General features: G+C 47.8%; 3 protein-coding genes across 10 annotated transcripts; 1 reads left to right on the top strand and 2 right to left on the bottom strand.

Moving 5' to 3' along the window:
* Positions 1 to 752: 752 nt before the first annotated feature.
* VAMP1 (vesicle associated membrane protein 1) lies at positions 753 to 22,270 on the bottom strand. 8 transcript variants are annotated; one of them, XR_013922654.1, is made up of 7 exons: positions 22,191 to 22,270; positions 21,369 to 21,498; positions 20,429 to 20,587; positions 20,132 to 20,183; positions 16,959 to 17,062; positions 10,327 to 10,531; positions 9,337 to 9,400 (listed from the first exon to the last, which is right to left on the bottom strand). XR_013922654.1 is itself a non-coding variant. In XM_080351631.1 (6 exons), coding segments are annotated over exons 1-5 (399 nt in total). In that variant the 5' UTR covers positions 22,193 to 22,270; the 3' UTR covers positions 753 to 899; positions 19,085 to 19,116. The 8 variants fall into 8 exon arrangements, 7 of the variants coding, with proteins under 7 accessions (XP_080207757.1, XP_080207759.1, XP_080207758.1 ...); XM_080351631.1 differs by lacking the exons at positions 9,337 to 9,400; positions 10,327 to 10,531; positions 16,959 to 17,062 and adding exons at positions 753 to 899; positions 19,085 to 19,172; XM_080351632.1 differs by lacking the exons at positions 10,327 to 10,531; positions 16,959 to 17,062 and adding an exon at positions 19,085 to 19,172 and having other exon boundaries at positions 9,348 to 9,400.
* SCNN1A (sodium channel epithelial 1 subunit alpha) lies at positions 5,531 to 12,142 on the top strand (the record flags this gene model as incomplete). The annotated part of the gene is made up of 12 exons (XM_080351619.1): positions 5,531 to 5,895; positions 6,315 to 6,570; positions 7,446 to 7,633; positions 8,419 to 8,519; positions 9,213 to 9,376; positions 9,725 to 9,823; positions 9,988 to 10,105; positions 10,353 to 10,431; positions 10,749 to 10,806; positions 10,935 to 10,990; positions 11,523 to 11,598; positions 11,816 to 12,142. Exons 1-12 carry the CDS (start codon positions 5,546 to 5,548, stop codon positions 12,140 to 12,142), a joined length of 1,872 nt encoding a protein of 623 aa, XP_080207745.1. The 5' UTR covers positions 5,531 to 5,545.
* A 2,348-nt stretch (positions 22,271 to 24,618) lies between the features above and the next one.
* MRPL51 (mitochondrial ribosomal protein L51) lies at positions 24,619 to 25,511 on the bottom strand. The gene is made up of 2 exons (XM_080361237.1): positions 25,136 to 25,511; positions 24,619 to 24,957 (listed from the first exon to the last, which is right to left on the bottom strand). The coding sequence occupies exons 1-2, from the start codon at positions 25,392 to 25,394 to the stop codon at positions 24,761 to 24,763; spliced, it is 456 nt and encodes a 151-aa protein (XP_080217363.1). The 5' UTR covers positions 25,395 to 25,511; the 3' UTR covers positions 24,619 to 24,760.
* Positions 25,512 to 25,633: the final 122 nt, after the last annotated feature.

Raw genomic sequence — 25,633 nt, 5'->3', positions numbered from 1 at the left:
TCATGAAAGGGGTGGGGACACAGGCCTGGGGAGTCAGGTGGCTGTGGTAATAGTTATATTGTTAAGGCTGGAATGAGGAAATTAAAGGTTTTATCTGTGGCGGGTGGGGGAAACACAAAACTCAAGGAGGCTCCATCTTGATCTCCCCATTTATTAGTTGCCCCACAGGGCAAAGCAGCTGGAGAAATCACCAGCTTTGACATCCAATCCTGGAATTTTCCTTACTGCTGTTTCAGCCTGACTGCACACCCAGCTTCCAGATGGGCATTAGTCTAAGCTTAGCTATGCCAGTGGGTGCGAATTTCATCTGTCCATTTGCACAGTTGATCCTATTGCAATAGGACATGACTGAGATCAGTATCTGAGAAGCTGTTGATCTGGCTGAGAGATCCTACATAAGACCCTGGTTTTAGGGACTATGCAGCAGAGGTAGAGCTTGAAGACCCATTTTCAGAGCCTGGCGATTTTCTCACAGAGGACAGGTCACAAGTAGCAAAGGTGGCAGCTGGCTCTGACACAGAAGAGTATGGCTGAGGTACCACAGGGTCTGGGTCACTGCGCTGCTTCAGCACCCAGGCTGATTCAGGAGGCAATATCCCTCATCCCGCAATACAGATGACAGGTGGGAGAGAGCTACATTTCTCAGGAGCTGACTGATTTCCCACCTAAAGCAAAGCATGTGCAGCCACCATACAGGGTCTCCTCCAGGCTTTGTACCACATTGCAGTGTGCAAAGAGCAACGAAAGGAGATCTATATGGATCTTCCGGAGTTTACCCTGCTAGCTTCATTCTCCTAGGAAGAGAGACTGGGTTCCCCCCACGCAGTTTCCAGAAGGATTTGTCTGGTGTTACAGTATTATTTTCATGAGCTCTACCATCCAGTCTGCCACCTTTCAGGCTGAAAGATAGAGATAACACACACTGCTTCAGTTTTCTGCCAGGGCTCCTTTCTGTGTCACCGAAGTAGCTCTCTGCAGCCACTTTGCTCCTACAAGGTACATATTAATAAATACATTGAAAAGCAGCCTCCTAGGGACACAAAGGTGTGAAAGTGCATACACAGACATGTTCCTGCTGCTGTAGTACAATTGTTTATTTGGGACAGACACCACTCTGCCTGGCAGGTTCCATCAGTAGGAAGGTAGAAGGCATTCAACAGCCCATTAGATTGGCTTGCAGATCCCTGCTAGCTTTTTAATACTGATCTTCTTCAGAGATCACCACCTCTGCCTCAAGGGAGTCCATGAATCCTGGGTAAACTATTCCCCACTGAAAAGCACTACAAAGTGCCACCTCTCATCTACCCATCTTTATCAGCCACTAGGCTGGTGTTTATTTGGCCAAACTCTTCAGTTAAACTTATAGCACCATCCATGTTGTTATTCCTTGACAGTCTGGGTTGCTGGTTTTAATGCAGAAAAATATAAGCAGCTGTAGCTAATCCAGAAATAATAACTGGCTTCTACCTTGCAGCAGAATGAAAACATGGTTGCATATATGTATATACAAAAGAACTAAACTGATCTAAGGTCTCTCAAATAATTCAAAAACGTGTATAAATTGTTATGTTTAGAATCCAGACTGGAAGGGGAGAGGTGTTTCATTTTTTTCCCCACTGTAGTAGCAGTGCATGAAAAAAGTTCATTCTATTTTAAAATGTGTGCATTACAGATCACTATCACATTCCTACCTGGACAGATAATAGACATAGCTGGTAAGGAAACATTTCAAATTTGATGTCATAAAAAATGATTCATGTTTACTCAAAGGTTGCTCAGCAGCAATAAAAAGCGATCATGCATTTATCTTGTGAAGATACAATACACAGAAGCACTGCCCAGAATAGCAGGGTGCTTCCCTTTTCGAAAGAGAAGGACCTAGTGACAAACATCTGAAGGAGAAGGATCTTTTCAGCATTCAAAATGTTGTTAGCGGTGAAGTAAATACTATGAATCAAAAGTTCTGAAAATTATTTGTGATGCTTGATGGAAGATCTTTCATGTTAATGCAAGACTCAGGATTTCAGAAGACCATTTATCGCATAATTGCTGAGCCTGAATGGGGGTGGGGAAATAACCATCAGTGTCAAAAACAGATCCATCAAGTGTGACTCACCTTGAAAGGTCAATACATCATATAAATATTCAGAAACTTGTGGGTGGGTAAAATGCTCAGAAGACTCTTGTGGTGAGGGAAGTTTGAGATAAAAGTGAATCTAATCACTTAAATTATCAACAGAAGTTGCTTTTGCAAACTACACTGGTAGTTCCATGTTACTATCTGCTGTCACACTGAAGCGTGCCTGAGGAAAATGATACAATTTATGATTGACAGTCTTGGCCAGAAGATGGTAACTCAAGTGACCTAGTTCATCTACACATAGGAAACAAAAACAGAACAAAAGCTGGGAAGATGTAAATCAAACAAGGAAACAAACAGCCCTGAAGAGGTAGCAAATTCTGATGTTCTACAGATGGAAATTGAGACTGGCAGCTGAGGAGGCAACAGATTTGTTGTTTGCATTGTTTCTAAAGTGTTTGGGGAATCAAGTGGTAACTGTGGTTGCAAAAAATGTTAAAAATACATTTTTCGTTCATTTTGAGTTGGCAATCAATCTGCAGCACATCTAAAGGACCACAGGAAGGTGAAGACTTTTACAAAGCCACGGCCAAAGCACGATATTCACATGACTGAAATGACTGGAAGTCACCTCAGAGCTGATCCGTGCTGTGAGGTGTGCCACAACAGCAGGTAATGTGCAGCAGCTTGAGCAGCTCACCCATGGGAGAAAGAGGGAAAGGCAAAATGGTGCAAGAGCAAATAACTGGGTTTTTTTAATTCTTTAGGGGGAGAAAAAAGCATGCAGAAAAGTCTTCCAAAGAATAAAATAAATATGTATCTAGATGTGCACATAGAGATACATAGATATATGATGTACATCTTTTACACACATGTAAAAATAAAACATACAATACATGCACCCAAACCCTAATTTTCTGCTATTCTTGTCCTCACTAGCAAAGGCCAAATGTTCTTTCAAACAACATGGTGATGGAAATTGTCAACCATGAGAAAATGCTGAGAAAATTGCTTTAGACTGTCATTTGGATATACCAAATCAGTCTAGATGTTTGAATATTTAATTATTTTTCAAGTCAAAAGAAATCAAAAAGTGTAAGTTAACTTTGTCTCACACCCAGCAAAAAGGACTGTGTTTCTGAAGTCATTTGCAAAGATCACTTGAAGACAGTTTAAAATGTTTTAAAAGACTATGGAAATCAGAGAATGCTGAACTACCAACACTACCAAATCTGGCTGTAGTCGCTTTGTTGGTGCTTGGTGTTAAATAGGCATTTTCAGGGGCAAAACAATTTTTGTCATTCCAGTAAGACAGAGCCACAATTCCAACGAGAGAGGCGGTTCGGGAGGATGGTCCGTTAGTGTAACCATGTAATTCAAAGAGATTACAATAATCTAAATCAAACAAGTTATAAACATCATCTCTAAGAAGTGACTGGATTGTAGTTCCATAGGTTACACTGGTAATTGTAACCATTGATGCTGCATAATTGTTAGTACCTCTGTGTGTGTTCACGGAGGTCAAGGCTGGTTCAAACGGCTCATGTGCATCTTCAGGGATTCTCCAGTCTGTCTGAGTGCACAAAACACACAAATGGCACAGGTAAAAAGAATTTACATCCCTCCGCTAAATGGCATCTCCTATGGCACTGCCCGAGACTTGACACAGAGCTGCACAGACTGTTGGTCTGATCCAGGACACTTCTAATGCTATGAGGAAGCATTAATGGGCTTCCAACACAATGCTAGTTTATTCCCCCCAACCCCTCCCACTTTTGGCAACTCATCTTTGATGGCAGTTCATAATAAATTGCTTGAGATATAATTAATTTAGAACTGCAAAAGAAGCAATGCTTTTGCTCTGCATTGCTTTTTGTCACAGCACAGAGTGGAGGGAAAGCCCTAAGTCGGGTTTTTAACAGACAGCTGGCACAAGGCTGTTCCTGACATGCTGTCACTTAGCTGCCAGCCTCAGAAGTGCAGTCCTTGCCATTTTCAAGCATGGTGTTTTGCAATATGAAGAGGTAAAAGTGGCTGTGTGTTTTGAGTCATTAATCAAACCACTGCTAACTCCAATAAGGATTGAAATTCAGTGCCAGACAGCTCTGAACAAGGACTAATGTGAAAGAGGTAGTCATAAGGGAAAGAAAGAAGTGAAAACCTCAGAAAGAGCTAGTTTGAGAGAAAAGCATTTGGAGGAAGGATTGGGAAGGAGGTTCCACTGTTATAATGCGATTCCTGGTCACATTTGGGTATAGCTGTTCATTTCCATGGTCTCAGCAAATGCATGGAGGTTTTGGGTGATGACAGGAAGCTTTAATTTCCCAGGCACAGATCAGTGAAATATGTTCCCACTCTTGGTTGGGCCAGCTAGTTCTGGATACGACAGATTTCTTCAGTTAATGAACTAGCAGAACCAATGCTACCTCATGCATATCACCGTGTTGCCACCAGCCTTATCTGCCCCAGCACCATCCTTCTTGCAAATCTCACCCAAAACTCTCCATCTACCTGAGTTTTGCTCTTGAAAAGCAAGATTTGGCGACTATAACTGGGGTATGTGCACCCCATTCGTGGGCAGGGCAGGGTCCTGCCGCCGCCGAGAGGGGAGCGGGAGGTTCCCGGCCGGCGGGCACTGCCTCCAGCTGCCCTTGGGACGAGCGCTGCCAACTCTCTTCCTGCATCACCTCGGCTCGCTGGGACACCGCGTCCCCGCCGCGGGGGGGTGGGAGGAGGAGAAGGAGGAGGGACAAGCTGTTCGGCAGCAGTACCTGGCCGGGGCAGGGCTCCCCTTGGGGAGGACGGGGGGGTCCTGCTGCCCGCCAGGAGTACGGCGGCCGCGCCTTGACCCCCGCCGGCGCCGCCAAGGTCACCGCCCCGGCGAGTCCCCCGGTCCCTCGGCCTCCTCTGCCCGGCCAGGACACCTGAGAGCTTAAAGAGCCTTTTCTTCCCCGGGAGCGGTGCCGGGGGGAAGGGGAAGGGGCAGGAGAAGGAAGGAGGGGCGGGCGGGGAGAGGCTGGCAGGGCAGGAGCCGGGCGGGGTGCTGGCTCGAACTGGAAAGGAACCGGTCCCAGTCGAGCCGGGGAGGCTGCGGGAGAGCCGGCAGCGCTCGGGGAGAGCGCACTGGGCCTCCGCCTGCCATGGGCACGGAGCCCCGCGTCAGTCCCACGGCACCGGGCGGGGGGGCCGGGCCGGGAGCAGAGCTGGGGGAGGACGGTGGGGGCTGCTCGGTGGGGGATGATCTGCCCCCTGTCACCCGTGGGAGGGAGCGTGTGCATGGGCGGCTGGGGACCTGCAGACTGGGATGGAGTCAGGGAGGAGGGGGTGAAAGCAGCAAGGTTTTGGGAAGACGAGGGTGCAGAGCCAGTTTTTGCACCAGGCACAGCTTCCCGGAGCCACAATCTTGCAGAGCTACCCCCTAATTCTGAGTTTGTGCTGTAGGGTGGGTCTGTGAAGACAGGGAAGATGCCAGAGGACGAGAAAACAAGGCAATGGAAGCAAGAAGAGGACCAGCAGCAGAAAGAAGAGAAGCGGGAGGGTCTCATTGAATTCTACAGTTCCTACAAGGAGCTATTCCAGTTCTTCTGCAGCAACACAACCATTCATGGGGCTATCCGCTTGGTGTGCTCCAAAAATAATAAGATGAAGACAGCCTTCTGGTCCGTTCTCTTCTTTCTCACCTTCAGCTTAATGTACTGGCAATTTGGGATCCTCTACAGGGAGTACTTCAGCTATCCTGTCAACCTCAACCTCAACCTTAACTCCGACAGGCTGACTTTCCCAGCCGTGACACTGTGCACCCTCAATCCATACAGGTAAGAAGCAGACTCCCGGAGCTGTTGTCTTGCCTTGACTTTTGCAGGCATAGGATAAAAGCGTGTGACACTTGTTCTCCTGATGGTCCTTGACTGTCCCCTTCAGTAGCAGTGGCAGTGAAAAGGCCACTTTTCACAGGCCTTTGCTGCTGCAGGGCATTCACAGTAAGATGTATTAGTTTAGGCAGCTCTACTTGGTGGTGTATGTTAGCGGGCTGCACTGTAAACTGCCACAGGGCAAAAGCGGATGCATTTCTTTCTCTCCTACATGGATGGTAGCCTGCAGCAAGGGGTTGGATTTGCAGCTGGCAGCAGGAATGTCCTGAATCACGCCAGCAAAATTTGCTGCATGTCTTATTCAGAATGGTTTATTGTGCATCCAACCCTAAAGCTGCAGGCCCCTCTTCCCCCCCATATAGATACAGTGCCATCCGTAAGAAGCTGGATGAACTGGACCAAATCACCCATCAGACACTGCTAGACCTTTATGACTACAACATGTCTCTGGCACAAAGCGACTGGTCCACGCTGTCCACCCGAAAGCGTAGCTCAAGGAGCCTGCTCCATCATGTCCAGCGCCATCCGCTGCGAAGGCAGAAGCGGGATAACTTAGTCAACTTGCCAGAGAACAGTCCCTCAGTGGACAAGAATGACTGGAAAATTGGCTTTGTTCTGGTGAGATCCCTAGGTATCCTGTGTCCTTCCCACTCCAGTCTCTGCCCAGCTGCTTCTGTCTTGTTAGACCCTTGACCATGCCTTTCTCTATGTAGAAATCTGATTCATTTGCACTGGCTTTTGCTAATAGCAGATAAAGGGAGAGACTAATCCTTTGCCCAATGCAATCCTGCTCCCCAAGTCCTCACCCTGCTCATGCAGGCTCCTGGAGACTTGTCCATGTCAGTACCCATTTTTTACCTAGGTAGGGCAGAGAAACCTTGTCCTTCCTGAAGGCTGCACCAGCCTTTTGGAGAGCCATTTATTAACATCAACTCTAGTGTTGCCCAATAATAGCAAAGGGGAAAGTATTGGATGGCTGCGGGCCACATGAAATGTGGTTGTGATTGCATTTGTTCCAAGGTAGCAGCTTCTTCGCCTGAGGCTATCTGTGTTTGCATTTAAAAAGGCAGTGAAGGACTGAAACTAATCCTTGCCAGTTAACTAGAGTTCCCACAGGATCAAAAGCATTTTTCCTAGACATGCCCCAAAGGAAGAGCCCCCCATGCCAGAATTTAAAGCTTCTGGTTTTATACCGTGTAGAATTTATGTGCAGCAGATCATCCCGCACACCTCACTAGGACTTGCTGCCTCTTGGGTTTTATTCAGCCTTGCTCATTCACCTGGTGTTTCCCTTCCACCAAGGAGCTGCCCTGGGTTTGCTTTTCCCCATACCGCTGATCACCTTTTGATCAAGCACAGGAGCCCTGCAGATCTTGTCCACTCCCTCAGGTTTATCTCCTGCCTGTGCTGAGGGAGCATAGTTAACCCACAGCCACAACCTCGCCTCTGGGACAGGACTTCTCTGACATGGCCGGTTTTCTCCTTCTCAACAGTGCAGTGAGAACAACGAGGACTGTTTCCATCAGGCCTACTCCTCAGGGGTGGATGCTGTGAGGGAATGGTACAGCTTTCACTATATCAATATCCTGGCGCAGATGCCTGAAGCAAAAGCCCTGGATGAGTCTGACTTTGAGAATTTCATCTATGCTTGCCGCTTCAATGAAGCAACATGTGACAAGGCGTGAGTGGCAGAAACATCCCAATATGTCTTGCTAACACCACCCATATTTTGTGCCCGGGTCGAGGAGAATTCAAGAAACCCACATTAGAGAACCTCTTTCCCAAGGTGGGATTGTTCCTTGTTCAATTCCTGTTGTCTCAGATGATGTTTCATGAGTGTTTCCTGTGGGCTGTGCTCACAAGGGTCACAGTTTCTGTGGACTATGAACCTCAGAGGATGGTTTCTCCTTTTCCTGGGTTTCACACAAATTAAACAGTTGTTCAAACTCTGTTGTGGGTATAGATCTACAGTGTAGAAGTCTCTTTATTCTGCTCTCTACAGTGGTGGTGTGGTACACATCAGCTGACATACAGAAGGAGGAAAAGAAATAATTGTTACAAAAGGACAGTAAAAACAATATTGCACTTCCCTCCTGGCATTATGGAAAAATGTCGCAAAGAAGTAGTGAAATGAAACCCATCAGCAATGGCTAGGAAGAGCTAGGAGTTTTTTCAATATTAGTAAGATAATACAGTAATTGCTAGTACTGCTAAAACCCATTCAGGCTCTCAAGAGTTAGCAATATGAAAAACCTGGTGTAAAAACCTGTCCAGCTCCAGGACATTTTTACAGCACATTTTTATTGCTTTTCCTGGTTTGGGTGAGTTTACATAACAAATACTGCCCATCTGCTGTTAAGCCCCTCTCCCTACAGGTGGAAAACGGAGTTGTTCCTTTCAGAAAGCCCTTCCCCTTGGTCTCCCAGCCCTTCTCACCCCGTGTGAACGTTTCTGTTCCCATCTCAGGAATTATACCCACTTCCACCATCCCTTGTATGGAAACTGCTATACCTTTAACGACAACAGCAGCAGCCTGTGGACCTCCTCGATGCCTGGGATCAATAATGGTGGGTGAGAGGTGCTCTTTGGTGAGTAGGGAGGGAGAACAGGTCATCTCTGTTTTCCCAAGAGGAGTTACAGGCATCCTGCTGCGCGTTTCCTGGCGGTGGCAGATTGCAGCCCTGCTCTGTCTCACCCAAGCTGTTTTCACCCATGTGGAGATGGCTGTCTCATGGACATGGCTGTCCCTCGCTGATACCCCACTGAGCTCTTATCTCTCCCATCAGTGCCTGATCCTTGTGTTCGTTGCTCCCTCTGGACCTGTGCTGGCCATTCCTCAAGTCCTCTGTTGAGTTCCAGTGCTGTGCTCCTGAGAGCCTGTTCTTGACCTTCTCCTTCCCTGTTTTCCTGTTTTCAGCAGCTGACCTATTTGTGTTCCTAAACCTCCTGAAACCTCTCTAGGCCCAGCCTTATGGCCTTTCTTCCATATGGCTCTGAGTCTCTCCATGAAATTTCTCTCAGTTCCCAGTTCTGCTTTTTCTAAGCCACAGTGAAGAAATTCAGTTTTCTCTGATCTCTCCTGGAACCTCCAGCTTTGTCTCTGGCTTCTCTCCTGCCACCCTCCATTGCTGCCCAGCTTTGGTGCAGCCCTGATTGATGTTTCTTCCTTTCTTACAGACTCACCTCTAACCATTCTGTTCTTTCTCCTGCTCCATATGACGGCCAGCCATGACATCCCTTGCTCTCTGACATTCCCTCAGGCCTCTCCCTGGTGGTGCGCACCGAACAGCATGATTTCATCCCGCTGTTGTCCACAGTGACAGGAGCCAGAGTCATGGTCCATGATCAGAATGAGCCAGCCTTCATGGATGATGGGGGTTTCAATGTGCGTCCAGGTATTGAGACCTCCATCAGCATGAGAAAGGTGAGGAAGCAGCAGGGGTAAGAGCTGTGGATGTGGAGATATGAACTTCAGTGGGGGAGGATTAACTTAGTAGATAGATACAGATGGGTTGTCATGGACTCCATGTGTGAGGGAGAGGGTTAATCGCATGGAGTGAAGAGGGGGAAGAAGAGGAGCTTACTGGATTAGATGAGAAGGATTTGACTGCAATTTATCAGTGAACAAGGAAATGGAGGGAAGCAGTGGGAGCTGGCATCCAGAGGAAAGCATAAAGATCAGATACTGATGGACAAGGAGTGAGTGGCATGGAAGTGTAGAAGGAAGACAACAAAGTGGCAGTTCTTGACTGTAATGACTATGATGTTCTAGGAGATTACTATGCGTCTTGGGGGCCGTTACAGTGATTGCACAGAGGATGGCAGTGACGTGCCAGTGCAAAACCTGTACTCATCCCGCTACACCGAACAGGTAACTTGTTATCCCTGGTCCTGTGCCAGCTTGTTTCCCTACTTTCCCAAAATCCTTCAGTGCCCTAACACTTGTCTGCGGGCACGGTTAACTATGGTGATGTGATACAAGCTGCAGTGGCTTTGGTTGCCTTGTTCAACCTTTTCCACCTCATGCACCTCCAGGTCTGCATTCGCTCCTGCTTTCAGCTCAACATGGTAGAGCGCTGTGGCTGTGCCTATTACTTTTATCCCTTACCTGCTAGAGCGGAGTACTGTGACTACACAAAGCATGTGGCCTGGGGTAAGTGGACAGGAAGAATAGTAAAGCTCATGCCCACCTGAACCTGTTCGGTCCATCTCGTGTCCTAGCACCTCTGTCTTCAATGAGCTTCCTGGTGCAGGACATCCAAAAGACACTCTTGTCTTGGATGGTTACTCCCTCTGAGCTTGTGGAAGGAAACCTCCCCTGGATTCCCCTCACTGTCACAGATCACCTTTCGTATACAGATACTGTGAGCTTACCTGGATCTACTTTCTCTGCTGCTCAGGCTACTGCTATTACAAACTCCTGGCTGAATTCAAAGCTGATGTGCTGGGCTGTTTCCACAAATGTCGGAAACCTTGCAAGTAAGTTTGAACATCCATCAGGTGGATTGGGAACTCTTTACTCCTAGAAGTGCTGGAAAGCATCCAATCACCAGGGCAAAAGCTTCAGTCAGTAGCTGAGCTGCAACCCAAAATCATATTTCTCCCATCAGGAAGCTGACAGCTGAGGAGCATCAGTGTCAGCTGTGGGGTGAGCTCCTGAGGACTGTGCATAAGCTCGGTGGGAAGTGGGCAGAACTTCAGCATGGGAGGGAGTTTCCAGGTGTGCTTGGGGATTGAGAGACCTGGCCTTGTAGCTCCTAACGCTTCAACAGCTAACACAGCCTCTTGTCTTCCAGAATGACAGAATACCATCTGTCAGCTGGATATTCCCGCTGGCCTTCTGCTGTCTCAGAGGTAAGAAGAGAGTTTCCTGGGCTCCCCAGCACTGCTCCAAACTCCCATTTTGTCCTTCCTCGACTGGTACTCCACCTACAGGAGGTGACTGTGGTCATGTAACACAATTTATTGCACTTTAATTTCAGGACTGGGTTTTTCATGTGCTTTCACAGCAGAACAAATACAATATCACATCCAAGAGGTGAGAGCTCCTAAACAGAGGTTGCATCCAAACCTGAAACCATCCTAGTGGAGTGTGTGTGTTGGGGGCTGATTAAATAATTTCTGGGAAGATTAGACATGGGACCCATGGACAAGGCCAGTGGATTTGAGTCAGAGTAAACTGAGACTTCAACAAGGACTGGGAATCCAAATGAAGAGTCTGAAAAGGGTCAGCTGCTGGTATGAAAATAGCAAGCCCCAGGCTGCTTCCATGTGGTCTGGAGTCATGGTAAGGGCTAGTGGAATAGTGGGAATGAGAGCCACACAGGAGCTTGTACTTAGCCAGTGTAGGATGCCACAAACATTGGGTTTCACAGCACAGTCTCAGAATTGCACTGCAAGTACTAAAGATTGTATTTAGTGCAGAATGAGGAAACTGCAGAGATGGGGAAAAGCTTCTGGGTGGTATATGCGGGAGGAGGACAAGTGGCAGAAGGGGACAGAGAAAACAAACTTGATGAATTGAAGGGATTGTGGATTTGGGATTATTGAACCTCATCTTTCATTTACAGGAACGGAGTTGCCAAAGTGAATATCTTTTTTAAGGAGTGGAACTACAAGACTAATGGGGAGTCTCCAGCCTTCACGGTACACACTTTACTGCCATGTCCTCTCCAGCCACCCATTCCCCACTGATGTCCCTCTGTATTGGCTGGTGTTCATCCCAGCAGCATTGCTCTCTTCTCCCGTGGCAGGATGGGAGGAACCCCCCACCACCACAGGGGCACTGCTAGTGGGAGCAGGCAGGGAGGCGAAAAGGCTGGAACGAGGGCTGTCCTCACTGCCCTCTCTCCGTCTCTTGCAGGTAGTGACGCTGCTGTCCCAGTTTGGGAACCAGTGGAGCCTCTGGTTTGGATCCTCTGTCCTGTCTGTGATGGAGCTTGTGGAACTGATTCTGGATTTCACCGCCATCACCTTTATCTTGGCCTTACGCTGGTTCCGCTCCCGGCAGCAGCTCTCCCCACCGTCACCCCCTCCAAACAGTCATGATAACACTGCTTTCCAAAACGAGGCACCAGGTCTCAGCACTCCACACCGCTTCACTGTTGAGGCTGTAGTGACCACACTGCCATCCTACAACAGCCTGGAACCATGTGGGTTGAGCAGGGATGGGGAGGTGGGACACGAGTGAGGCAGTGGCTTATTCCACAGCTCAAACAGGTGACAACTGGAGCAGAGGCTTCACACTTTCTCTGTGGCACCTGTATTTCTTTATTTCTAGGGTGCTCTACCTGGACCACAGCAGAAGACTGCTCCATGGTTGGCCTGGGTTCATTGCTTTCACTACCATAGCTGAATTCTTCAGTCTCATAAAATACTAGTGCTCTGGGATTCACCAGGGGTGAGAATTAATCTAGTGTATATATGGGGGAGATATCAACTTGGTTTCCTTATACTCCTTGCACATATACACATACACACATGCTTTCTTTTCCCTGCAACAAGGATGCTGCCACAGTTGTGGACTGTCATTAATTAAAGAGATTTGGCAGGTATGAATGGCCTCCTCTGTGGCATGACAAGGGACAAGGAAAGGCCTCTCAACTCAGGTACAAGGCTCTCCACAGGATAAGCTTTGTTAAGCTCTCCTTCAGATTGGAAACTGGTTGCTCTTTCTTAGGTCTTACTGTCTAGTTTTGATCCAAAGACCAAGCCACCCATCCTCTCCTTCCAGAGAGGAGGGGCTACTTGTGTAGCCAAGACATGACAGCCATTGACATAGTCTTAATTTATATTATGCACAATACTCTGGGGAGGGGGTTGATGCTTGCTGTCACTCTCAGGTCAGGAAAAAAACAGCCCTGGCAGAATATGGTTTCCCTTTATAAGCTGCCTATGTGGTACTAGTAGATCATAGCTATATAGCAAGCTCCTTCCTTGTGATATACCACACATATGGATGTCCAGCCATTTGACCATTTGAACGTTCAAGATAAACTGATCTCTACATAGGAACAATGGAAAAAAAGTGTACACCCTCAAAAACATCCCAAGCAGTATCTCTGCTGCCATGAAATTCTGCAAAAGAGGATCAGAATAGCACAAGTCAGTGCCTGCTCTGTTCTACTCATCCCTCCTCTGGTTCACCCACAGAGGCTCTACTGAGGATTGTGAAGCACAGGAGAAGTGCTGCAGACCTAAAGATCCTTCCAGAGGATGTATTAGCCTATTAGAATGGACTGCATAGGCAATCAAGGTCAGAACAAAGAATGTCCTCTTCCCAGGAACTTTGCACAAGGCCACACATCTTATTTCTTGCAGTAAGCTTGCCATACTATTTTTTACAAATACTCAGACTTCTGCTGCAATGATGTTTACACAGCACTTTATGTAGTATCAAGAGAGCAAGGGTGATGTCCTTAACTAACAGGATTACCCACTTGACTGGACACAGAGATACCAGAATTTAAGCATATAGTTTAGGCAAAGACCTGTGGTACCATGTACCCAATATCATTACAAACAGCCTCTTTTGAATTTAAAAACTAGTTAATCATAACAAAATAAAAACTTAAGATATTTTTTAAATTAAGGCAGATACACTGCCCTTGGGAAGATGGAAGATTCTAGTGCAGTATATGAACTGTTGCCTATTTCTTTCCTTTGAGATGTTAAACACACATTTATTGTACTGCTCTTGCCTTGAAAATGCACTTTTTCACTTCCCAGCAGAGGGTGATTTTCTTCCTTCTCACAGACATTAACACTATATTTTTTATTACACAAATATTGGTGGTTTTTCAAACTTTATCCCAGTGCTCAGCTGATGACCCTTGTATGAAAGTGAAGGTCTCTCTCTGCTGGGAATAGATGCAAACAATTCATGGGTGTCCTTCAGCAAGAGGGGCAGCCTAAGAGGAGGGAAAGCCCTGCAACCACAGGTATTCAGAGTCATAGGAACATGTATTCCCCCTGTAAGGCCCCCATGGGAAAAAAATCAGGACATCTACAAACACAAAAAAAAACCCCACTGTTTCTGTGTTTATTGGTGATTTAAAATGAAGAAAAAGAGAGTGGGAAAAGAAAGGAGGAAAGCTCAAAGTTACCTTAATGAAGGGACTTCTGTGTTCTGTAAAAACACTGCCCAAGAGGCAGCGTTAAAAGATAGGTTTAGCAGCTAAAACAAAAAAGCAGCTTTGGTCACAATTAAAAACAAGACAGACAAATTGAGGAATCAAGATGCTGCACTCCCAGACCAGTTCTTGGTCATGAATTCAGTACTGCAGACTAATGCCTTCCATAGCTTCTAGCACATTAATGAGCAAAAACCTGACACTGGACACATGAAACTGTTTGCTTCACAAAACTACCTCCAAATCAAGAAAGGAGAAAGAGTAGGTGCAACATCTAAAGCAGTCTCTGTGTATCACAAACATACAATGATTTATACATTGAACATGATCTCTTCAGAATATCTGAATAGCAAGACAATTCTTCACATCACAGAGTACCTTGTGATAACCATAAAAATCAATGTGACCCACTGCATCACATATAGATAAATGGGTAATTAAAGGAAGAATAATCAGAGGCATAACTACTTGAAACATTACATTCTCTTTAATGTCCTAAAGAAATACAGCTGTAGAAGATGATGTATTCCCTAGGGGAAGCTTGTAGCTGTAAATCCAGAGTTAAAAGCCTGTATAAATGTGAAGTTGTTATACAAGTTGGTAAATAGGTTAGGTCTCCCTGTCCTGAGGAGCAGTACAAAAATGGTCATCTTGGGAGAAATCAGGTCATCCTCTGAGGAACATCCCTATACTTCTTGTAGGCTGACAAGACCACAAATTCTCAGCTCAACAGATGTATAGTGAGCTCAGTTTGGCTGAAAACAAGAGACAAGTCCACCAACAGTGCAGTAAGAGCAGGAAAAACTGAGTGTTTCACTGAGAAAGTGAAATACTAGAGGAAGTGAGCATCTAGAGGGATTCATCTGTCAGCAAAAGGTAAATTAAAGGTCTGAGCTGGGGTGAATTTGTACAAGAGGAAAAAGTTGTGGGGAAGTAAATGCTCAGTAGTTATACATATGTTAGAAGCATAGCAGTTATTTGGAGTACACAGAAAACATGCAAGGAGCAACTGCATGTTATAGGACACTACAGAAAAAGCAAGTCATGTCTTTTTGGACTAGGAACATTCTGTCATGCAGGGGTAAAGCAGAGAAGTAGAAATACAGCTGCTTGAAGAGCAAAGGGAAGTGCAGGAGGAGAAAAATATTTTTGTGGGTAAGCTGGAGTATTAGAGTGGGTTGGTTTGCTGGAGTAATCAGTACAGGAGTCAGTGGCTCCACATGCTTAAGAAGAACAAGGATGAGGAAAAGGTTTATAGGACAGAAATTACAAACGAAGAAGGATGAGCGTTTAAGAGCTAAAACCAATAGCAAATGATCTGTGGAAGTGTTTGGTGCTGCTGAAATACAAGGAAAGAGATGTGAGCCCTTTTGAGATGCAGAACAGCACACAGCGACAGGGTATAAAGGGCACAAGTGTCTGTGGGACCACAGTGGTGGCATTTGCAAGGTGATTGAGGGCTAAGGGCATTTGGAAGTCATATGCTAGCCAAGAAAAGGATACAAGGAGCCTGGGAAATGTAGGGACATTTAAGTTTCTGAGGGCTCTGTGAGATCAGATTAATTTGGAGGATCTGGGAACCTATAAGAAAATCTGGTGTGCAGCGGCAATAGAAAGTACTGGAAGAAAGGGAAGAATGAGCCAGCCCCTCCAGGAAACAGAAAAAGTAAGCACAGGATGGTTGAGAAGGCAGGGAACACCAAGACAACACCAAAGGCAGGCATGCCCCACACTCTGCTGAAAACTCGTTCCTTAACAGCATGGCAGTCACAATTTGACAGACACTTTTTTTTTTTTTACATAAGAATTAAGGTAATACAGGAAATGCATGGAAATACAACCTAAGTGTCTAGAGAAGCTAGAAAGGGATAAAAAGCAACACTTCAGAAAACAAGCAATACATTTCGAAGAAGTGAACTCTGCTTGCTGAAGTGCCTAAAGAAGCTGAACAGATAGGTGCAAGGTTTGTCTGCACAGATTGAGGTAAAATGTAGAAGACATTTGAAGAAAGGGCCACCAGGCTCTTGGGACAGTTTCAATAAAAATCAAAGGAGTGGAGATGTAAAAGATGAAAAGGGCAGGGGTGCTGTTGATGAAAGGACAGAAGGAACCAGAGCTCAGTAACATACCAGAGGGATAGCCATGTTCAGTCTTGCATTTTTTTGTAGTTACCAATGTTCAGTATTTAAAAGGTTCTTGTGAGCACAAGAAAGAGCCTTCAGCTTCCAAGTACATGCTGGAAGGCAATTAGCTAATTAAAAAAAATATATTACTATCTGGAGATTATGGAAAATTTATTTAAAAATAGTTACAAGTGTTTTTGGAAAGAAACCTGACATGAGAGAACATGAAAAGAAAGTAATTTTGGCCTCCGCAATAATCACTTAGTGGGTCTATGCACTGAAGGATGTTATGAGGCTGTTCACACTGGAAACCTTGGGAACAAAAATAAGAGTGCTTTGAATAACTGTATCTGTCAAAAAAAGTTCAAAGACTAACAGAAGCATAGCAGTTGAAGTACAACTTCATTTCGGCCTGTAAACGAGAACTTTTATGAAGGTGCCCACTTAAATTCTCTAAGAGGGAACACTGTAGGGAACACTGCACTGAACTCACGTATCAACACACACAGTTGGGTTGCCTATTTTGTAAAAACCTACATCCTTATCCTTTGCATCTCTCAGAGAGTAATTATTTGCTTGGAGATAAAAACAGGTAAAACCTCTGTACTTCCCTGTTATTGCCTCTCTTCTCCAAGTTAAGGCTTCCAGCCACAGTGGATACTTCAGAGCAGGGACTGCACTTGACAAAGCTCTGTAATTTCTTTTTAATGAGTTTGAAGCATACAGTGAAGCAAAACAAGGGGGCACTTACCTTTATTCCAGCCATGCTCCAAGATACACTGTGAACAGCACCCTACTCTCGGAGGTCTTCATTTGGATCATGAACACGTCCCAATACCAAAGAAGAATTGTTTTCTGTGTTTAAGGATCTGACGATAGGTTGTTGAAGTGCAAAAGCAGCACAGCTCGAGAAACTAGAGCTACCAGCAACACACCCTCCCGTTCAGGGGACTACCTCCCTATGCATTATGCAGTGGCTAGACATTTGGTGGACAGGAGTTAGACCGGGCAGCCTCTTCCCCAGAGGTGCTGGTCCATACATCTTGTTAGAGACTTACCAGGGAGTTGGTCCAGCACACAGTTAGTTCCAGTACAACTGGAAGTACCACCATTGCAACAGAAGACTACCCAGTGCTTTGAGAGCCAGAACTTGAGGTATGTGTAGAGTATGGAAGTGACATAAAAATTATGTTCCAGAAGCATTTGGTATCCCAACCCCTTCCCACCCACTGACAGACCAGACAGACTCAGTAAGGTGGTGAATTGTGTTTCTTAGAGACCATTTAAAATACATGAGCTGATTATTATATCATGCCAGAAGAGATTACAGTTGTGTTCATATAGGAAGGAAATAAACTGCACGTGCGTGACTGGCTGTAATGCTGTGGACAGCAAAGTCCCTTGCTTTTACTCAGAGGGCCTTGGTGATTTTCTTTTTTTTGCCCATGCATAGAGACACAAAGGAGGGGAAAGGGAGCAAAAGAGGCAACATACAACATCTACGAGAAAGAAATGGAAGAGACAGCCTAGGGGGACCTCAGCCCCCAGAGGAATAGGAAGAATGGGGCACCAAAGGCTTGTTTAGAAGAGTTTAAGAGAATTGCTGGTCTGGGGGCCTCAAGCTTGTATGCCCAACCCCCTAAAATGATAGCAGTAAGTAGTACAAGCAGGCCCTGGCTCCTCTTCAGTAGATGCACTTCTGACCGTCCATCACATCTCAGTTCCATGGGGAATTAGGGAAGTGCTCAGGGGACGAGGGCTGCTTCGCTCCAGATCTTCATCTCTGCCCCCACCCAAGGTGGAGAGGGATGGAATTGCAGGGAGATGAACTCAGCGCAAATGAAATGCTGGGGCATGGAAGTAAGCATGCAAACCTAGCCCCTTCTCAGATGCTCTGTGAAGAGGAAAGGGGCTTCCTCAGTATACCCAATGAAACAAAAAGCATCTGCTCCTCCCAGCTTTTGTACTTCATTCCTATCTGGGAACTCCAGTGATGTTCTCTCCTTCCTCCTTGCATCCTCTAAAGCCTAGACAGATCCCAGTGTATTCTAGAACCAAGGCAGAGCTTTCTAAAAGGAGTACCCTCTTTCCAGTCTGGATTACAAGCTACAGCTCAGCTTGTAAAAAAAATTTTAAAAAATTTTAAAAAAGCACATTCCTCAGAAAACTCTGCAGAAACTGAGGAACAGGGCAGCTCATTTAACCCCAGGTTTGACAACACATTAAAGCAATTCACAGCTCTTGTAATTTTTTAAAAACAAGGAGATTGCTTAAAGAAAGCCACAGCATTCCATGCTGCAAGTTTACTTCCAGCACAGACCACCTCAGAGCTAAATTCAAAGGAACCCATGGCAAATAGGAGGATTTCAGTTCAATAGGCAAGATCTCTAGAGGTCTAAGCTGCTGTACTGGGACATCTGATACAACTTTGCGAAACCCATGCTCAGAGCAGCATTTACCTTTGAATCCCTACCTAACCATTCCACACATTGTCAAACTCATGCTGAAAGTTAGGGCTTTGTGGGAGCAAAAAACAGAACAGTTGTTTGTAATCAGAAAGCTGTGTGGCTTGTTTAGTCTAATCTGGAATACCTCCAGTCTCCTTCACCTCCATCTGCTATGTAGTGGACTTCATTTGACATTCATCTCAGTAACACAAAGACAAAACACCCATTCCCACTCTGTCACTACCCCAAAGTCTCCCAGAAAGCTACAAGACAGTAGAAAGCACAGGGTCCTGGCTTGTGTCTGCATAGATGAAAGGAATATTTGACACCCCCCACCAGACTCCTTACTGTTGTTCTTTTGTTCCTTCTGGCAGGAGATTTTACTCCCAAACATGCCTTTTTGGTAGTAACAAAGCTCCTTTCACTTAACTGTGTTTAGTCTGTTGCACTTGACTGAGGTAATCATGTAGGCTCTCCTTTATAATAACTGAAATGGCCATGTTCAGACAGCAAGTAATCTGAAAATAAGGACAGGAAGAATAAATTGTTTCTTTAAGTGCTCATCTCTCCATGGCTAGAGAAGTCTAGATGACTGTCTCCAGGCTCAGCCAGATGGCTCACAGTCACTGACCAGCACAAACTAGCCTTTATTTCAGAAGCTCAACAAAAAGCTTAAGTCATGCTGCCACTCGTTTTAGGCAGAACACTAAATAATCTTATATGCTGAAGTCCTTCATCCCCAAAGGCACTGCATTAAGGCATTCTTATGTTGCTAGAGTCCACACAGGCACTATTTGACAAGCTCACATCCCAAAATAAACCACAAAAATTCCCTGCAGAAGAGAAGGAGCAATAGCTACCCACTCCTCCTCTACCTCCCTTTCTTCTAAACTAGATGACCCCCCCTAAAGCTGTAGCAGCTGTTGAAGAGTCTAACTATGTTCAGTAGAGCACTTCAGAGTCCTATACGGAAGACAAATTAAAACCAATAAAGAAATAAATGAAGAAGCTAGGTGGAAGGGAAGGAAAGATTTAGGGGCAAGAAGAGACAGGCAAGGTGACAGGGGACAGTAGGCTGCAGACTGAAGGAGCTACATTCAAGTAAAAAAGTAGACTGGAGACAAAGCAATAGGGAAAAAAAGGAAAGAACAAAAGGGCAAGTTACACCAAACATCCCCCAGAGACCTAAAAATCCCCAACCAGGGAATGGACTTGCCAACCCACCCAACTCCAGGGTAAATGCCCCTCATACTTACCAGTTCACCTGATCTGGCAGACAGAATTTCTCATTTCTAAAGTGATGGCCAACCCCAATTCCTTCTGTTATGTGTAAAGCATACCACTTCCACAATAAGTGTGGGAGTTCTAGCACCACCACCTCCCTTCCCCAAGGACTGAAGACAACATTTATGCAGCTAAGACCCTCCAGATCTCAAATCAAAATTGGTGCTTTGATCCCGGGCTTTTCAATACTTACCTACAATCACCACCACCACAATGGCACAAATCACTCCCATCATGATCATCATCTGAAGAGAGATATTGTCAAAGAGTAATACTTAGAACAAATTGACAACTTCCGATCTTCCCTTACAGCCAGGGAACGTATGCCAGACCCTGAAGGTGGGACAGCCAAGGCCTCAAAGTCTTTCCACAGTAAAAAAATCCTATACATTTGAAATAATTAGGCCTCAATTATGCTCTCAAAGCCCTGCAGAAGAAGACTAGCCCAATTTCCTTCTAATAAAAGAGATCACAGCACTAGGAAACTCACCTTGCAGTTCTTCCACCAGTACTTCCTTTTCAGTTTTGCTGCGCTACTTTCAAATTGTGAGGCACCAGCCTGAAGTGCATCTGCCCGGTCATCTAGCTCTGACAGTTTCTGGTCTCGTTGCAGCACCTTGTCTACATTTACACGCATTATATCAACCACCTGCAGAAGTAAGAATAGTACCAGCAGTTGCATTGGTAAACAGTGAAAAAGTAAGAGGAGTAACTTGGCCAATAACTAACAAATGAAAGCCCCAAACAAAGCAAAAAGGTCATGATAAGGAATACCTTTCCAGGTGTTGCCTACACTGAAGTGGGTGTAAAAAACCTAGACCCTCAGTTCAAGCACACTTAAAACAGGTCCTCAGTCTCACATTCTAACCTGTTTTCAAAAACTCTCAAATCCAGCAAGCCTAAGCCACCCCCGTCACTAATCATATCCTCACTGCCCAGTAGCTGCAAAGACAACTTTGAGCTACATGTTGCTGCCCCAGTGAGGCACAAAGGCGTTACTGCATGTCAGCAAGCACAGTACAGAGACTGACGCTGGAAAGTCAGGCAAGGTTCCTCACACATCGAGCCTGCACATACACTATTCTCTTGAAGCAGCTAGAAGGGATTAAGAGCTGTTCTGGATGCCATCTAGCTGAATTTCCATAACAGATGCACAACACATGGTATCAAAAGTGTAACAAGCCTGGTCCTCAGAAGTCATACCTGAAATAAAAAAGTTCTTAAACATAAAGCATTCTGTCCTACAGCCTCTTTATAGGTCTGCCGTCATATTTTGTGTATTGGGTGTTAATGCATTTCCGTTATTAGCATGACAAAAGCATCCACCCCTTCAGCAACACACACTTGTCAAGAGCATCGATGCTGCAGAGCAGTAGGAGAAGGCTCCAGGCAGCCTGTGGGAAGCCAGAGCAGCTGGCAGAACTACTGACCTCCTCCACTTGGGCCTGTGTCTGCTGCAGCCGACGGTTACTGCTCAGATTGGGGGGTGGTCCGGGGGGGCCCCCACCAGGGGCTCCCCCTTCGGGGGCCCCGGGAGCAGGTTGCTGAGCTGGGTCAGACCTAGGGAAACACACGTATTGGCAAAGAGAAAACCGGCTCAAAACACAGGGCACCTTCTCTCTCAAATCCACCTGAAACCCAGTGTCCCCAGGCTGGTGCAGCGCAGGCAGCAGCCCCGGGTGCCCGTGCCCTCCCTAGATCCCCGGGAGCGGGAGCAGGCAGGCTTAGAGCAAAGACAGGCCCAGGAGGGCAGCAGGGAGGGCCAGCCCAGAGGCAGGGGGGCTTGGGAGTGCGGCTGTGCCCGGCGCTGCAGTCTCCTAGGGCCGAGGAGGAGGGTGACAGCCACCTGGCCACGTTGAGGTGACCGGGAGGTGGCCACCAGCGCACTGCAACCGCCGGGGCGGCGGGGGGAAGAGGAACAGGGCCACGCCGACCGGGGGAGGCAGCGTGTGGGCGCCCCGGGGTGAACGGCAGTCCCCGGGCTGGGAGGGGGCGCGGCGGCCCGAGGCCCCGCGCATCACGGGTGGGGCACGGCCCACGCACACCCCACCTCTCCTCCCCCGCTATAGGCCCCGGGCGAGCACCAGGGCCCGGGGGGGCGGTGCGGGCAGCCCTGCCTGCGGCTGCTGCAATGCGCCACTCGGCCCTGCCGCCGGCCAGGACGCGAGCTCCGCACGGGCCCGTTCCCTCCCGCTCCACCGAACTCCACGCCGCGCCCGCCACAGCCCGCCCAGGGTCGGGCGGACACTCACATTGCCGAGCCGGACCAGGACCCCCGGGCACGCCGCAAGAAACTGCTCCACACCGGCACCCACAGCTACACACCAGTGGAGCCGTTCCTGGGGCCCCGAACTTATGGGCGATTAGGCCCCACCCCCTAGAGCTAGCAGCCAGTCAGAAGCAGACATAGGCAGGACTCTCCAGGAACAGCAAATCAGCACCGTCTTAGGGTGCCTCCGCAACCAATCAGTCCTCTCTCCCTCCCCTGACTTCCGAGGGTATAAGCTCCGCCCCACTGTGGCTCGCCCTCGGGGCTGCCCAATAGGAGCAGAGTCCGCACCCCCGGGTCGGCATGCGCGAGCCGCGCGGCGCCCCTCCCCTGCGGCGGGGCGGGTGAGTAACGGGGCGGGGTTGCCCGGTGCCTCTCCCACTGTCTCGTCGGGCTTGCGACCGCCATCGCACCTCTCCCGGCCCCAGAGGGTCTGGGCGGCCTCTGGACCCCTCCCGCGGCCTGGCAGTGGACCCGCTGCTTCCGCCGGCCTTGAGCCGAGGCCCTGCCGCCTCCGTGTGGGTCACGCAGGGCCCGAACACGGAACCCCGTCCGTGCTAGTGCCGTTACAGAGAGGCCGCCGCAGCTCCCGCCGCCGTAGCGCGTTTGTTGGCTCGGGTTAAACCGTTGTCCGTGCAATTACGGTATGGCGTGGCTGGCCCGCTTCCACCGTACATCATGGCGTCAACGGGAACCCAAATGAATCCCTGAAGTCACTGCGTTTGAGCCTCTGCTGCCCGCGGGGGGAAATCAGGCTCCAGCAGCAGTCCCAAGAACAGCTACACGTTTGCTTTTACCCCTCTATATATTTTGAGGAGCCTGCTGGATCAGAAGGGAGGACTCTTCGATTCAGGACAAAAAGGGAGGCAGGAGTGTGCTGGCACAAGAAGTCTCCAGACAGCATTTGGTATGGTGAGTAGTGTGGCAAGTGACTGGTTCACACCTACACTGAACTTCAATTTCTTCTCATAAGGTGATACAAGCCATTAATAAGTTTTTAGTGTCAGATCTGACAGGTTAGCAGGTACACAAGATAGAGATGTTCTAAATTATAGCCTGGGACCAAAAGTCTGTGACTACAAGGAAGGGGAAAGCTTCATACAGGGCTGTGACTAGAGCTAAGTGATTTGCAGGTAGGACTACTGAGGGTTAAGGAGCAACTTAGCACTAGCCTCAGCAGAACTGAAGGTTTTTCAGCTGTGCCTTCAGACAAGCCGTGAAGGGACAAGTTGTGGAAGAAGCTTCTGTAGCTTGGCAACCTTCCCACCGCAGTTTGAGGACCATTCCAACAACCATTGTAAATAACAGAAGATGGAGCTTGTGGAACTGCTGCAGAGAGTCCTTGCCAAGTTGGTGCTTAGGTACCAAGAGCTGACAAAGGGCACAACATACTTTTCTCTGATGCTTTTCCAGTTTCTGATATTTTCAGCAAAGGGTTTGCTACCCCTGTAGTTTATGTATGTAATAACCCACAGCTGTTGCCTTCTAGGTGCTTACTGAGTCTCCACTTGGATGTGTGCACATTTCCCAAAACCACACCACCTTATTACAGGAGTCCCACCATGCTCCTGAGAATTAGGACTTCAGCTTCCTGAACAGAGACTTTGGCTTCACCATCCTTAGACTGAAAGTTCTTCTATTCCCTTCCTCTTCCAACTAAGTGGTTTTGAAGACAGAGTAGCATTGCTCTGTAACAGGATATGTAATCAGCAGACAACTCCCCAATTACCTAGCAGCTGAAATAACAACTAAGGGAGAAAAGATAGGCAAATGAGGCAAGCAAAAGAGCAGGCATTGCCTGCTCATCATACAGATTTTTCTGAAGTATAAAATAGTCTCTGTGATACTGGAATACAGGGATGTCAGCTTTGACTCACTGTGACTTGTCCTCTAAAGGAACCAATAACAGTTATGGAAAACTAGAAGTTAGAGTTTTAAAAAACGGTTAAGTGCCTGAATTATTTTTTCAAATCCTAAATTGTAAACAAAAGGCCACTTGGTCAATAAGTGTCATTAGTATGAGGTTAAGCCATCACCAGTGTGAAACAGAGAAAAATCCTGCTCTTAAGACAGGTTTTGATGCATTTCAACTGACATTTGGATCATCCACACTTAACGATAAATGGAGGCCAAGGGGGCAAGCAGTGAGTACAAAGACATATTGGCAGGCACTCTTAGCACTAACTTGAAAATTTGGCTATGAGGAAAAATTTAAGCTGGAGTGTACTGAAATTGTCAAGGAGGATATGAGAACCTGGGGCTCACAGAGACTGAAAGGAAGCTAGAAGCCTGGCCGAAAAATAGAGGACTCAGGTCAAGTTCAGGGATGCAGGCTGGAACAGATGTCGGTGAGAAGTACATCAGAAATAATTGTCAGGGCAGAACTTGCACAAAGGAGCTCAGGCTTGGAGCAGCAGCAGGATCTTTAATCAGGGCCAGAAATGCACAGCAAAGGTTGCAGAAAGCACTAGGAACACAACTGTGTGAAAGCTGGCTTTATTTTGACCGCGATGCCACAAAGCCATACTCCATGTGCTGAACCCATAGTTGCTCCTAGCGGTGCTTCCCAGTGCGATTGAAGCGCCTGTACAAATACCGGATCCTCTTGGTGAGCTTGAGGTAGTCATCTACAAACATCCGATCTCCCACCATCTTCTTCTTGCGGATGCACCTCTGCAGCTCGTTCCCCCGCCAGCCTCGCAGCCACTTGGGCCCCACAATGAGGTTCTTTGGGTGCATCTGGAAACCGCCTGAAAACAGTATGGCAGAAGCAGAGGGGATGAAAGTGAGCCCTGGAGCAGGCTGCTCTCTGGGCAGTCAGCCCGATTCCCCACCCTCTCGCTCCTGGAGCAGCCGTTCACTCGCAGGTGGGTCTGTCCTCCCCCCCTCCTGCCCGAGGGCTACAGCTAGGCGTGGGAAGTGCCTTACCCAGTATCCCCACGTTGTCGTAAACTCCAAACAAGGCCCGTTTTTCCGTCCACCGATCCACCTGCTTGCGCTTTGGGGGCTCCTTGATGCGGATGGCCCGGGTGAGCCCCGCCAGGGGCGAGGAGAGGGGTACGGGGAGGCCGGGCCGCACAGGCCCCCAGCGCGCCGCGCCGCCACCGCTAATGCTCCGCTCGGCCTGGAGCAGGGGCGCGACCCGGCCCAGCAGGGCTCGCCCCGCCGCCCGCACCAGCGCCGCCATTGCGGTGACCCCGGGGGCGGAGCAGCGGCGTCGCCGGCCCGCCCGGTCCCTGGCTGTGGCCGTCGGGAAGCGGAAGGACTCATGGGTGACGTAGCGCTAACGGTCGAAGGGAGGAGAGGCGCGATTGGGTGAGGCGCTGGCGCGCGGTTGCGCTGCTGGACGCTGATAGGCTTGTGGAGGGGGCGGGACGAGTGCGGCCCGCGCGCGCTGTTTTGAGTGCCTGGGCCTGAAGCGGCGGC

This window comes from Nesoenas mayeri (assembly GCF_963082525.1).
Source record: "Nesoenas mayeri genome assembly, chromosome: 1".
Lineage (NCBI taxonomy): Eukaryota > Metazoa > Chordata > Aves > Columbiformes > Columbidae > Nesoenas > Nesoenas mayeri.
This window is presented reverse-complemented; position numbering and strand designations above follow the sequence as displayed.